Here is a 12,782-nt window from a genome sequence, read left to right as displayed (position 1 = left end):
TAACCCAGCCCTGATTGCCCAAGCAATCAGAAATCCCACCTGGGGGAGGCCCACAAAGGCCCAGGGCCTTAAAACACAGAGCACAAGGTCAGCCCCTGCTATGGACTCTGCCTTCTCCTGGGGTTTGTGTCTCACCCACACTGGAACGCCAGGAGCTGGGAGCCACGTGCGTGTCTTTCTATGGAGCTTCTGTCTTTGCGTCTCTCTCTCTTTCCTCTCCTTCTCATGCTCTTTCTATGGAACATTTTTTGGGTACCTCAACAACTAAAGTGTTTAAAGGCTTCCAGGTTAAATGGGCTGAGTGAATTAAGTTACTTCTAGGGTGGTTTATGTTGGATTGGATGTTGTATTAAATCCTTTTCCAAAGTTTCTTGCTTTTTTGTACTTTGCCAGTAAAATTGTGGGGGGTCCCAAATGGCCGCTGAGGGTCACTCGGGGATCCTGGAGGGTCTGGGGGACACTTACGGCACAGATGGGGGCGGATACCGGGGTTCTGTGGAGCGCGGGGCATGACGGGCGTTGTAGTCCCGGCTCCAATGGGGCTCTATTGGGCTGCGAGGCATGATGGGAGTTGTAGGCAAAAGAAAAGACAGCACTGACTCCAGGCACCGCCCCCAAAGCCACAATCCCCGGCGATGATTGGCTGCGGGTGATGATGGGCGGGAGCCTCGGCAAATGGGAAGCGGTGGAGGCGGGAACAGCCCATTCAACCCCTCCAGTCCCTCCCAGTACAGCCCAGCGCATCCCCAGTTCATCCCCAGTACAACCCCAGTGCCCCTCCAATCCCTCCCAGTACAGCCCAGTCCCTCCCAGTACACCTGAGTTCATTCCCAGGCCTTTCCAGTTCCCCCCAGTGCCATCCACAGTCCGCTCCAGTGTCCCCCAGTCTTCCCCACAGCGTTCCCGCCCATTGCGGGGCAGCGGCGCAGACGGAATGTCGTGCGGCCCAAACCTCCTGCTCCTGCCACACAGCGCCCAGCGTTCTCCCCCTCCTCCTCCTCCTCTCCCAGCACGGCACAAATTCCAGCTCGGAGGAGGCTTCCCCAGAGAGGGCTCCGGCTCCTGTTTCAGCTTCAGTGACCCTGCAGAGGAACAGGGCATCTTTCAGGCACTTCCACAAGCTCAGGCTTCCCATTTCATGGGGAATCTGGGGTGAAAATGGCCTTTTTCCAAAAGATAATTGCAGAGGAGATGGATTACAAATTATAAGGGAAAAATTACACTTCTTTCAGACAAAGTCCACCAAGTCATCGCCTGAATTTCTTCTTTTCAGATTCTTTCGGTCATCTCCTGAGAGGTCCGGCTTGTTCTGGTGCTTTCCATGAACTGATTGAAATCCTGATTTATATCAGTGCATGAGATGTAGAAGCATCTGAACTGAACACAGAAACAAACTCCCTCTGTCAGCCCATTTTCATCTTCTAGATCACTTTCAAGATGTCCATGGGGATGTTGCAGTGATGATCACACAGCTCTCCATTTCTGGCGGCAGGCTCTGCAGATTCTTTCTCTGCATTCAGTCAGGCTTGTGCTCCCTAACAATTCCTGGTAGCCCATCAGGTTTTCTTAGGGTAGAACAATAACAATGAAAACCTTACCAATGGCACAACTGCCCAGCCCACAAGGAAAAGAAAGAACAACCTGCCAAGTTCTTCAAACATTTGTCCTGCTTTGCTGCAAGAGTTGTGCTGCACACACGGTGTGGAATGCCAAGAGCAGCGGCAGCTGGTGGCACATCTTGAGACAGAAGCTGCACCTCGTTCTCCAGAAAAGGTTCTTGGAAAGAGCAAACAGGCCCCGGCCCCAGCCCCGGCTCCTCCCGGGCCCCGCGGAGGACACAGGCAGCGCGGCCGCTGCCGCCGCCTCCGCTGCGGCTTCCCCGGCCCGAGCTCCGCCGCTCGGCAGCGCGGCCGCCGGCCCCGAGCCGCCGCTGTCCCGTTGCCAGGAGCGAACGCCTGGGGATGGCCGGCCCGGGGCGCTTGAGGGGCGCTCGGGGGCCGCTCCTGGCCCCGGGCCGAGCGCTGACAGCCGCGTCCCGCCGGCAAGGAAGGCGCAGCAGGGCCTGAAGGAGCAGTACTGGCTGGGTTCCCTGCTGGGCCGCGGCGGCTTCGGCAGCGTCTTCGCGGCCACGCGGCTCTCGGACGGCGCCCCGGTGAGCGGCGGGGCCGGCGGCGGGAGCAGGAGGAGGGGGCGGAGGAGAAACAGGAGGAGGAGGAGGAGGAGGAGGAGGAGGAGGAGGAGGAGGATGGGGCTGGGCAGGGCGGGCGGCGAGCTGAGCCCGCTGCTTCTCTTGGCTTGCAGGTGGCCATCAAAAGGGTGCCACGGAACCGCGTCCTGCACTGGGGCGAGCTGGTGAGTGCGCGGGGCCAGCGGGAGAAGCCGGGGCGTGCCGGGCGGGGATGAGCCGGGGCCCGGCAGGGTGGAAGCCGCCGGGACGCCTCGAGGGAGAGCGGGCGTGGGGCCAGCGCAGGGCGCAGAGCATCCCGGGCTGGGCGAGGGCTTCCCGAGCCCCGGCATGGCCTCAGCCCCACTGACGGCATCGTGCTCCTCCCGCAGCCCGACGGCACCAGCGCACCCCTGGAGGTGGTGCTGCTGGCCAAGGTGTCCACTGGCTTCCCCGGTGTCGTCCAGCTGCTGGAGTGGCTTGAGCTCCCCAACGACATCGTGATGGTGCTGGAGCGCCCAAAGCGGTCTCAGGACCTGCACCATTTCATTCGGGCACGGGGGTTCCTGTCCGAGGAGGTGGCGCGGGAGCTGTTCCTCCAGGTGCTGGAGGCCGTGCGGCACTGCACCAGCTGCGGGGTCCTCCACAGGGACATCAAACCAGGGAACATCCTGGTTGACCTGGCCACCGGGGAGGCCAAATTGATCGACTTTGGCTGTGGCACCTACCTGCAAGACACAGCCTACACTCACTTTGCAGGTGAGTCCACACAGGGGTGTGCTCCCGGTCCCAGCATCTCACGGCCCAACATCTCCCAGCCCAAGCTGGGTGTGGCATCGGGGATTGTCCCTTTTGCTGCCCTTGATGGCACTGAGATTTCAGCCGAGTTGCGTTTCAGCAGGGCTGGGTGGGGAGCCAGCTTCCAGCCCTGCTGGCAGCCTTTGCCCACCACTCTGCCCAGGGCTGGGGCTGGGGCTGGGGCAGCCAGCCCAACAAAAACACCCGTGGGTGGGGGTAGCAGAGAGGGGGGGCCAGAACCTGTGCCCCAGCCGGTTTGGTGTGCAGGTGAGAAAGGGCTTGGACTGCTCCACTCACCTGGTTTGCTTTGGATTCATAATGTTTCTTGGGGCAATGCAGGCAGGGAGGATGAAGGCATGGTTTTCCCCAGCACTGAGTGGGTTTTTCCTTGTCATACTTGGGCCTTGCCAGGGCTTCAGCTGCCCTCTTTCAAGACCAGTGGCTTCTTTTCCAACCCCAAGTCTGTACACAAGTCCCAGGTGCTGGCCAGAGGGCAGCGGTCACCCCGTGTGCCACTGGGGCAGCCCCCGCATGCCCAGGGATGCTGGGGCCAGGCTCTGGGAGCAGCAGCATCCCCCTGCTGAAGCCCATCTCTATTCCATAGGAACACGGTCATACAGCCCCCCGGAATGGATGCATTTTGGCTGGTACTACGGCAAGCCAGCTACTGTCTGGTCCCTGGGCATCGTGCTGCACCAGATGGTCTGCGGGGAGCACCCTTTCAGGGGGTGCCAGAACATCAGCTGGGACCATCAGCTCTCGCTGCCACAACGGCTCTCTCCAGGTGGATCCTCATCTCTGGCCACAGGGGCAATACCAGTGCTGGGAGACAGCAGCAGCTCGTGAGCATCCCACTCTGGCAGCTGCTGAGGAGGGGCCACATGTCCTGCTCTCCTGCTCTCCTCCAAAACAGGGAATTGATGGGAAAGTTTAGGCCCAGCTCTGAGCACATCCAGCATGGCCTGGGCACGGGAATAGTGGGGCAAAGCCAACAGGAGCCTTCTCCAACTGACCATCGGGTTCTGGTTTCTCTGCCCAGAGTGCCAAGATCTGATCAGGAGGTGTTTATCCATGCTGGACATGGAAAGGCCTTCATTAGAAGAGCTGTTGTGTGATCCCTGGATGCAGGACGTTCATCTGCCCTAGAAGAAGGGAGAGAGCCACAGGCACACTTTGATGCAAGGCCCTGGTAAGTTACAGCCCCACACACGCCTTGGCAATCAGAAGCACAGGAACCCAGACTTTTTTGTGCTGCCTGTGTCACTGCCCAGGGCTCATCAGATGGGAACACGCAGCCCTTGTGCTGGAGCGGAGCTGCTCTGCCCAGCACTGGTGGCCGCCATCTGAGCTGGTTTTGCTTGTCCTTGGTTCCCTGACAGCTGGGGCCCTGGGCAGAACCCTGACAGCCTGGTCTCAGCCCCAGGGAAGGAGAAGGAGCCCCTGGAGAAGCTGTACCAGGTGGGGCTGCTGCTGCTGGAGACAGCGAGGACAACATCAAGGATGACAACCTCTTGCTCCACCTGGTCACCGGCAGGCTGAAGATGACATCACTTTGATTCTGGCACCTTCTCCAAAGCCAGGCTCCACAGGGAATTTGCAGATGAGTCCACACACAGGGGATGCTCCCAGATTTGGGCATTGCACAGCCTGGCCGGGAACAGAAGGTTCCCCTTTTGCTGGGATCCTTCAGTTGGCTGCCCAGCTGCTTTTGGCAGGGCTCGGGGCATGGGCTGGGGTGGGTACGAAATGGGGGTGGGCTCCTGGCCCTGCCAACAGCCCCCACAACCCACCGTGCCCCGGGCTGGGGCTGGGGCAGCCAGCCCGACACAAACCAACCCCCATGGTGGGAGCAGAGGTGGGACTCCAGAACCTGTGCAGGGGCTGCTTTGCTTTGCAGGCAAGGAAGGGCTTGGGCTGCTCCCCTGCCCTTGTTTGCTTTGGGATCACTCTTATTTTGGGGGGCAGTGCAGGGGGAAGGGAGAAAGCCTGGGCTTCCTTCACCCGTGGGTGGGTTTTTCCCTGGCATGCAGGGCTTGGGCCTTCCTCAAGCCCCAGAGAGAGATATGATTTTTGACCTTTTTTCTTGTTTCCCCTTTTTGTCTGTAATCTACTTTCAATCATTTGTTGTGTGTTTTTCTAGAGGAAGCGTTCTAGGTGGGGTCCAGTCTGGATGGGGAAGTGCTTGGGAGCAGCTGCGGCGTGGATGGGCCTTGCCCTTGGAGAAGGCTGAGGACATCGTTTGGGACCAGCTTTTCTTCCAGCGGTGGATGGCGTCAGGTGGGTCCCGTCTGCTTGGCATGGTGGGATCAGAGCTTTGGGGAGATGGCAGCAAGCACAGGAGCATCCTGCTCTGGGCAGCTGCTGAGGGCTGGATGTGCCGTGGCTGGCTGCAGGCTGGGCACATGTCCTGCCCTCCTGCTCTGCTGCCAAAGGCAGCAGTGATGGGCAGCTCTGGGCACCGCTCTGGGCACGGCCAGCATGGCCTGGGCACTGCGGGCGGCTGGGACAAGGGGACAGGAGCCTTCAGCTGAGGGGCACTTTCTGGTTTCTCTCCTTGCAGCCGGGCTCTGCGGGTGCTGAGGCTGCTCCGGGCTCTGCCAGGGCTCTGCTGGGCTCAGCACCGGGCCCCAATCAGCCAAAGAAGAAATGGTGTGACCTGCAGCACAGACTTGCTTGAGCGTTTCAGCAACACAGCTCAAGTTTGCAGAGTGTACACCTCCAAGGGAAAACATGCCACCACCCAAAAATTAAACTTGTTCAATACTTTTCTGAGATGAAATCAATCTGGGATGACCCCAAATGACATTTTGCAGCTTGCTCAAGCTGTAGCTCAGCCCTTCTCTGAACAGTTCTCTCCCCCACCTGCATTTTACTTCCCAACTGCTCCCTCTTTTCCCCCAGTGAGTTCCCAGCCCGTGGCAGTCTCCATCACACTTCTGCCTTCCTTGATGCCCCTCACCACGAGGAAGGTCGAGCCCCCAGCTTAGGGACTCATCCTGTCACTGGCTGAGGATCAGCAATGTCTCAGAGGTCTGGTTGGATTTTACTGGCATTCAGAGCTGCTCTCCAGCCCTCAACTCTCCTCACTGCTGAGCTCCCACTCCCTTTTCCTTGTCCTTTCAGCAGGATGAGCTCTGTGAATCCCCTTGGGCCTCCCCACTCTTCCCAGCCCATGCACCCACCTCAGTTAGGCTGAAGCTGCAGCTTCTCTGTCTCCTCTGGCACACCAGTCCAGTCCCCTGTGCGGGGAGTCCCAGCCCCAGAGCGCAGCACCCAACAGTGCCGTCCGGGCTGGAGCAGCTGCCCTGCAGCCCTGGCTTGGCTCTTGGTGGCAAGGGAATGCTCCCTGTTTGCAGCTGTCCCTGCAGGATGGCCCCAGGGCAGAGACCAGCCGGGCTCCCACTGCAGCCCTGAAGCTTGGGGCAGACAGTGGTCCCAGAGCTGAGGTTCATGGGGAGCACCCGCAGCTGTGCCTGGCACTCTGTTGCCGTGTGTCACAGTGCAGGCTGCCTTGTACTGGGTGAATGGACCAGCCCCTGCTTTGACTGACAGGGGCCTCGCCCATCACATCTCTCCCAAGGCTGCAGGCATTTCACAGGCCAGAATCTGAAGGGGCGCAGAGGTCAGACCAGTGAAATTATCCAGACTGGCTTTTTCAAAGGCCCCTTAGAAGGAAGGGCTTGAGCACAAACCCTCTCTGTTTGCCCCATGAACATCGGGCTGAGTGGTCTCTTTGGCTCCAATCCACTTTCCTCCTCAAGCCAACGTTACCCACTGCCTCCCACATCCCCCCCGTGCCTTCCCACTGCCTTGTCCTGTCAGGGCTTTCGCAGCCCCTCATCCCTTGGTGGCCCCATCCCCTCAGGGTCTCCCTCAGCCCGGCCAACCTGCCCGGCAGCAGCGCCGCAGCCCCACAGGAGCTCCCGAGGAGCCCCATCCAGAGGCACCTCGGAGCCCTCAGCAATGCAGCCAGCAACACACGGGCAGGAGGACACAGATGGTGGTTCCTGCCTGGGACAGGGCTTGTGGCCATCTCCAGGCACCGGTCTCACAGGGATCCCTGGAACTCCGGCCCCTGCCCACCGGCTCTGTTGGCAGCACAAAGGCTTCAGCAGAACCACCAAAGGCCAAGGGGCTTCTGGCCATTTTCCCTGCAAGCCTGCACGTGCCTGGGCAGCTTGCTGAGCCCAGGCACCCTTTGCTCCCTCTTCCCCTATGCCCTGCAGAGCCTGGGCAGCAAAAGAAAGATCCTGGGAGTCTGTCTATTATAACACATCCTATATTTAAATGCTAAAGAAAAGCCAAAAGAACGAAAGAACAATCTTGAAGAAATGAAACACTCCTGCTGGCTCAGGTGGCCCCAGCAGACAGAGCCTCTGGGATCAGCACTCTGCACAGCTCCAGCAGCGCAGCCAGCCGAGCCCCAAGAGACGAGGCCGTGTCCTCCATGCCCTGTGGAGCTGATCATGCAGGCTGTCCAAGATGGAATATCCAGCTCTCTCTACTGCCTGGAGGATGTACAACGTTTGAATTGCCAGGCTTCCAACGGCGACGCTGATGTCATTTGCCGTGCCTTCAAGGGCTGAAAGAGAGAGCAACAGAGCCATGGTCAGATCCCGGATCTGAGGGGACCCGAGGAGACCTCCCTGCCAGGTCCATCCCAGCCGGCTCCGGCCATGGCCAGCAGGGAATAAGGGACAAATGGGATCAGCCCGAAGCTGTTGGCCACAAATCCCCCAGGTGGCCCTGAAATCTCCGTGTGCTCTGCCCACGCCGCCCCTCGTCCGCACAGGGAGCAGAGCCCTGCGCAGCCGGGGCACGGCTTGCAGCTCCCCCGCCAGCCCCCGCTGACAGCCCACTGCCCTCACTCACCCTCACAGATGAGCTGGAGCTCTTCCTTCTTCCCCCTCAGCTGCCGCCCGGCCATCCCTGCCAACACAGAGCCCGTCACGGCCCAGCGGCACAGCTCCCTGCCAGCGGCGCTGCCAGCCCTGTGGCCACACGGCCTCCTGGCCCGGCAGGGCTCAGCCGGGCCCTTGCCGCACGCTGCCGCCCAAGGGCACGGCTGCGAGAGGGCGGCAGCAGCGCCCAGGCCAGCCGGGGCTCCACCCCGCCGGGCCCGGATGGCGCTGCCGGGGCAGCAGGCGGGGCTGGGGCCGAGCTGCGGCGGGGCGGGGAGGGAGCCCGGGCTCGCGGCTCACCCAGGAACCTGATGGCCGCCTCTCGCAGGGGCTCCTCTGGGCTCTCCAGGTAGGGCATGGCCTGGCGCAGGTGCTCGGCCGCTCTGCTGCTGTCGTCTGCCAGCTGGAGAGAGCGGCAGGAGGGAGGGGTTGGCGCGGGCTCAGCCCCTGGGCCGGGCACTCCCTGCGCCCAGCCCCAGCCTCCCCTGCCCGCACCGCCGTGAGCTCGGGCCCACAGGAGCCTGGAGAAGAGCCCGCGCCGCCTCTGGCTGCAGCAGCGGGCAGGGGCACAGCTGCCAGCCCCGCACACTGAGCACCGCGCTCAGGGGGATTCTCCTGCCTGAGGCTGGCACTTCCAGACCATCCTTACCAGGCACTCGGTGAACTTCCACAGCCTCTTCTTCTTCACCACTTTTTCCAGATCCCTCCTCTTCAGGAGCTGGGCCACACAAAGCAGCGTTTCCTGAGAAGCCTGGAGAGCAGCAGAGACACGGAGATGGCCCCACAGCCCAGGGCGCAGGACCTGTGTCCCTGTGCCAAGGCCTGGAGGAGGCTGCAGCCCAGCAGGTGCCAGGGCAGGAGGCGGCTGAGCCGCCTCCCAGGGGGACAGCAGCAGCCCACGAGTCCTCACCTGTGCCACGCGCCCATCCTCATCATGGCAGTGGAAGAAGAGTGGCAGCAGGCTCTGGCGCGCGTGTGTCTTCAGGGCCTTTTTGTCCTTTTGCAGTGGAAGAGACACCAATGTTTGGAAGAGCAGGATGGAGAGCAGCTGCACCTGGCTATTGTCCTGTATGAAAGGAAGAAAAAAAGACCTGAGCATCGGCTGCATGGGGCTCAGCTTGGCTCAGGCCTGGAAATCCACAGGGCACAAAGTGTCCGGGCAGCAGCCAGTGGCTGTGGCTGGAGGCAGCGAGCCTTACGTGGTCAAAGAGTGGCAGGAGCGCCTCAACCAGCTGCAGTGCAATGGAGCTGGCTATCAGCATGTCCTTGTCCCGGGAGATAAAGCTGAGGAGCGTGACTGTCATGCTAACTATCTCTCCATCTGCATCGCACAGGAGCTCCACAAGACTTTCAGTCAGGCTCCCCATTTTTTCACTCTGTGCGGAACACAAGTTTGTGAAACGCCATCCTGCTGCCGCAGGGCCTAGAGGCCAAAGGGCTGTTGCGGAGCACTTGGGCAGCTGAAGCAGGAGGCAGGAGAGCTGGGAGCAGCTGCCCCAGTGCCTAAAGCCCAGCAAAGCCCAAGCGACTGCATTCCCGAGCGCAGCCTCAGCCGCTGCCCCCTTCTCACCATCGAGGGATTGTCAATGAGCTTGAGAAGGGCCCTGAGCGCCAGGCGACGCCTGTCCCTGCACTTGCTGTGCAGGTGCCTTGACAAGATTTGCAGGACTCTGTTAGCACTGCCTCCACTCAAGTTCAGGCACTCGAGGACCTGAAAGGCACAGGGCAGTGACAGGGGACCCGGCCGGCAGGAGCCCGGAACCGCACAGGGCTGGGCCCAGGCAGCAGCACAGGGCGCGGGCACCCGTCCCAGGCAACTGCGGCTACGAGTGGACAGAGAGCTGGGAGGCAGCTGAGCGAGGCAGCGCTGGCCATCAGGCTCACCTCCACAAGGAACGCCAGGGCGGGCAGCTCCCAGCGTGGCTCCAGTGTGTTGAGCAGCTGGAGCAGGTAGCGAGCGATCCGGGAGCACAAGGGGATGGAGACACGGGATATCTCCCTGGCAGGAGAAAAAGTAACCAAGACTTTGGGCCGGGGGGCAAACCTCTCCCAGGACGGACTCACAGAGGTCTGGTCTTTCCCCAGCATCCTGCAAGGGGGCCCTGGGCTATTTGGGAGGCGGCTCCTTGTGGGTACCCTCCTCTGCCAGCCTTTTCCAGTCTGCTTGGCTGTACCTCGGTGACAAGGCCCTCTGGCCCACGACCACTGGGACTGTGTGGGGCACCCTGGGCACAGAGCACAAATGTCAGAGGCAGCGGGGAGAAGGGGGTCTCACCTGGCCAGCAGACCCACGGCATAGTGGTGGGTGTCAGCACACAGCAGCGTGTCCCAGCCACGCTTGCGTTCCATTGCCAGCACCACATCCTCGTGCTCCATTTGGCAGAGCAGGGACTTCAGGGTCCGCACTGCAAACCTGCGTGCAGAGCAAAGCCCAGGTCATGCTGGGAGCACTGGCTCCTGCACAGGGATGTGGCAGGGACAGAGGAGTGGGATGGAGTACCTGTTGGGGCTGGTGGCAAGGCCGTATTGCTGCTGGCATCCCTTCCAGAAGGTATCGACCTCCTCTGGCATATCCAGAGTGCTGAAGAACACTTGGAAGAGCAGATGCACAAGTAGGTGGGGGAAATACACTGTCACCATCTGTGGGACACAGGGCACCTGGAGGATCTCCCACATCACCACAGTTGCCTGCAAAGGACAAAGCCCCCTGAGACAGCGCTCAGTGCCGAGGTGTTGGTGTGGCAGGGCCCGAGCACGGGAGGGAGAGGCCCGGAGAGACGCAGGGGGAGCAGCGGGCCTGGTGCCCCTGAAGCTGCCCCGAGGCCAGGTTTCAGCCCAGCGCCTGAGGCAGGGAGATGCAGTGGGGCAAGGAGGATGGAGAGCTGCTGGACAGGTGGCCTTGGGGCCAGCAAAGGCCAGTTGCAGAAACTCACAGCCAGGACAAAGACACCCGTTTTGCCCCCATCAGAGGTGAACGTGCTGTGCTCTGGCCAACTCCCCAGCACATCGAGGAGTATCAGCTGCACTGGCTCGGCAGTCCTGGGAGAGCACATGATGCTCTTCCACATGGTGAAAGCAGCTCTGCGGGGTTAGAGCTCTGTCTCAGTGGGGTCTGGGACACAGCACCGTGACCTGGGCAGCAGCAGGGACCTGAGCTGGCTGCCAGCTCTGCCTCTGCCCACTGCCCCTTGCCAGCAGCGCCCAGGCAGCCCAGGCCTGTGGGGACAGGCCCCTGAGGGGCAGCGAGGGAGCATGGCAGCAGGCTCGGGGGCTGAGGTGCCAGGGCTGGCAAAGGGAGCAGCCAGAGGGCCCTGGGGACTCTCTGTTGGTCAGACATCTGGCACAGGCTGTACAGGCTGATGGGCTGGGGAGCTGTGAGCCCTCTGGGCAGGTGGCCCCATACCTGTCACAGGATGGGGCCACACACAGGAGTGTCATTACTACATCAGCAGGCTGTTCTTCAGTGAGATCCAGCAGGGCCTTGTTCAGCCTCTGCTCAGCAAACTGATTGTCCATGAGCCACTCGTGGATGTACCTCACCATGGCGGGCACCTGGAGAATGCACGGGGAGACTTGGAAAGCTGCCAGAGGGAGGAATGTCCCCAGCTTCCCCAGAGAAGTGCTTCCCTTCCCACCACACTGCCATGGCCTCAAAGGCTTCCAGTGACCAGCGGACGTGGCTTGGGAGGCCAAGCAATTCCTGGGAGGATCAAACCCTCAAACCACAGGCCGCTTATTTGCTTTGGATTGCAAAACCCCTCCTCTATGAGCATATTCCAGCGGGGCAGCACAGGTCTTGGTTTTGAAGGTGTGTGAATATGCTCTGAGCCCTTTGCCCATGGTGCTGGTCTCTTCCTCCTGAATCCTCTTGATGAATTTGCAAACAGGTGTAGGAGAAGGGCAGGAAGCCAGGGATGTTCCACGGAATGCTCCAAGCGCGGTGCTCGGCTGAGCGGTGCCAGCAGGCCCAGCCCAGGTGGGGATGGCTGCAGGTACCTCCACTGTTCTGCGGAAGAGGCCACGGGCGGGGTCCTGCTCTTGTGTGCGGTCCACGGCTGCATCTGGCAAAGAGCGAGCGCAGCCAGAGCTGAGGGGCTGCGGGAGAGGCCGGAGAACACAGCCCAGCCCTGAGGTCCCCAGGCAGGGACAGCCCCGGGATGCCCCAGGGGATGGAGCACGGCCGCTGCGGGGTGTCTGCCCGGCCCCTCTTCTGTCCTGTCCGTGGGCATGTCCCCAGGGGATGGGATGGGATGGGATGGGATGGGATGGGATGGGATGGGATTGCATGGGATGCCATGGGATGCCATGGGATGGGATGGGATGGGATGCCATGGGATGGGATGCCATGGGATGGGATGCAGTGGGATGGGATGGAATGGTGCCAAGCTGGCTGCAGGCACCAACACTAAGCCCAGCTCTGCCACTCACCCTCCTGTAGAGTCTTGAACCGCACCACCTCTTTGATCTCCTCTACTGGGGCAACTCCAGGGCCTTCTTCCTCCTCCTGCACCCAGGCCAGCTTGGGCCCTCTCAGGGATCTCTGCTCCATGGCAGTGACTGGATTTGAGGCTATTTGCAGGAGAGATGCCTCGGAAAAGCTCCGAGTCAGCAAGTCCTGCAGTCGTGCCTGGAAGGCACCTTCAAGAGAGAAGCCTCAGGAAGGCTACAGGACAGCAAGTCCTGCACTCTGGTCTTGAGGGCTGCTGCCACAAGGACAGGAGACTCCTGTCAAGGATTGATTGTGGTCAGGACTCGAGGGCACCAGTGGCAAGGATAGGAGATGCCTCCGGGGCACCGAGTCCCACGGTCTGCCCTCAAGGGCACCTGCAGAAGAGAAGCCTCAGGAAGGCCACAGGTCACCAAGTCCTGTGGTATGGCCTCGAGGACAGCTGCAGGAATAACGCCTGGGAAAAGCTCCG

The 12,782-nt window shown here is 61.2% G+C and overlaps 2 protein-coding genes across 2 annotated transcripts; one reads left to right on the top strand and one right to left on the bottom strand.

The window, feature by feature from the left end:
• Positions 1-934: 934 nt before the first annotated feature.
• On the top strand, positions 935-4,649 carry LOC128820932 (serine/threonine-protein kinase pim-1-like). The gene is made up of 7 exons (XM_054001773.1): positions 935-1,108; positions 1,769-2,152; positions 2,302-2,352; positions 2,557-2,923; positions 3,567-3,746; positions 4,002-4,151; positions 4,342-4,649. The coding sequence occupies exons 1-6, from the start codon at positions 935-937 to the stop codon at positions 4,106-4,108; spliced, it is 1,263 nt and encodes a 420-aa protein (XP_053857748.1). The 3' UTR covers positions 4,109-4,151; positions 4,342-4,649.
• Positions 4,650-6,991: 2,342 nt separating this feature from the next.
• LOC128820931 (maestro heat-like repeat-containing protein family member 6) lies at positions 6,992-12,558 on the bottom strand. The gene is made up of 14 exons (XM_054001772.1): positions 12,292-12,558; positions 11,860-11,924; positions 11,267-11,415; positions 10,797-10,944; positions 10,364-10,551; positions 10,139-10,276; positions 9,748-9,862; positions 9,434-9,574; positions 9,063-9,239; positions 8,774-8,929; positions 8,513-8,614; positions 8,164-8,266; positions 7,835-7,891; positions 6,992-7,544 (listed from the first exon to the last, which is right to left on the bottom strand). Exons 1-14 carry the CDS (start codon positions 12,410-12,412, stop codon positions 7,345-7,347), a joined length of 1,860 nt encoding a protein of 619 aa, XP_053857747.1. The 5' UTR covers positions 12,413-12,558; the 3' UTR covers positions 6,992-7,344.
• Positions 12,559-12,782: the final 224 nt, after the last annotated feature.

Source organism: Vidua macroura, chromosome 32, assembly GCF_024509145.1.
Source record: "Vidua macroura isolate BioBank_ID:100142 chromosome 32, ASM2450914v1, whole genome shotgun sequence".
In the NCBI taxonomy this organism is placed as follows: Eukaryota; Metazoa; Chordata; class Aves; order Passeriformes; family Viduidae; genus Vidua; species Vidua macroura.
This window is presented reverse-complemented; position numbering and strand designations above follow the sequence as displayed.

Excerpts from the sequence above, each read along its gene's own strand:
- LOC128820932 (XM_054001773.1), top strand. The coding sequence starts at position 935 with ATGTCGTGCGGCCCAAACCTCCTGCTCCTGCCACACAGCGCCCAGCGT. Across the intron at positions 2,153-2,301 it reads GGCTCTCGGACGGCGCCCCG|GTGGCCATCAAAAGGGTGCC; the intron begins GTGAGCGGCGGG and ends CTTGGCTTGCAG. Across the intron at positions 3,747-4,001 it reads GCCACAACGGCTCTCTCCAG|AGTGCCAAGATCTGATCAGG; the intron begins GTGGATCCTCAT and ends TTCTCTGCCCAG.
- LOC128820931 (XM_054001772.1), bottom strand. The coding sequence starts at position 12,412 with ATGGAGCAGAGATCCCTGAGAGGGCCCAAGCTGGCCTGGGTGCAGGAG. Across the intron at positions 9,240-9,433 it reads TCATTGACAATCCCTCGATG|AGTGAAAAAATGGGGAGCCT; the intron begins GTGAGAAGGGGG and ends TGTTCCGCACAG. Across the intron at positions 8,930-9,062 it reads TCCTGCCACTCTTTGACCAC|GACAATAGCCAGGTGCAGCT; the intron begins GTAAGGCTCGCT and ends CCTTTCATACAG.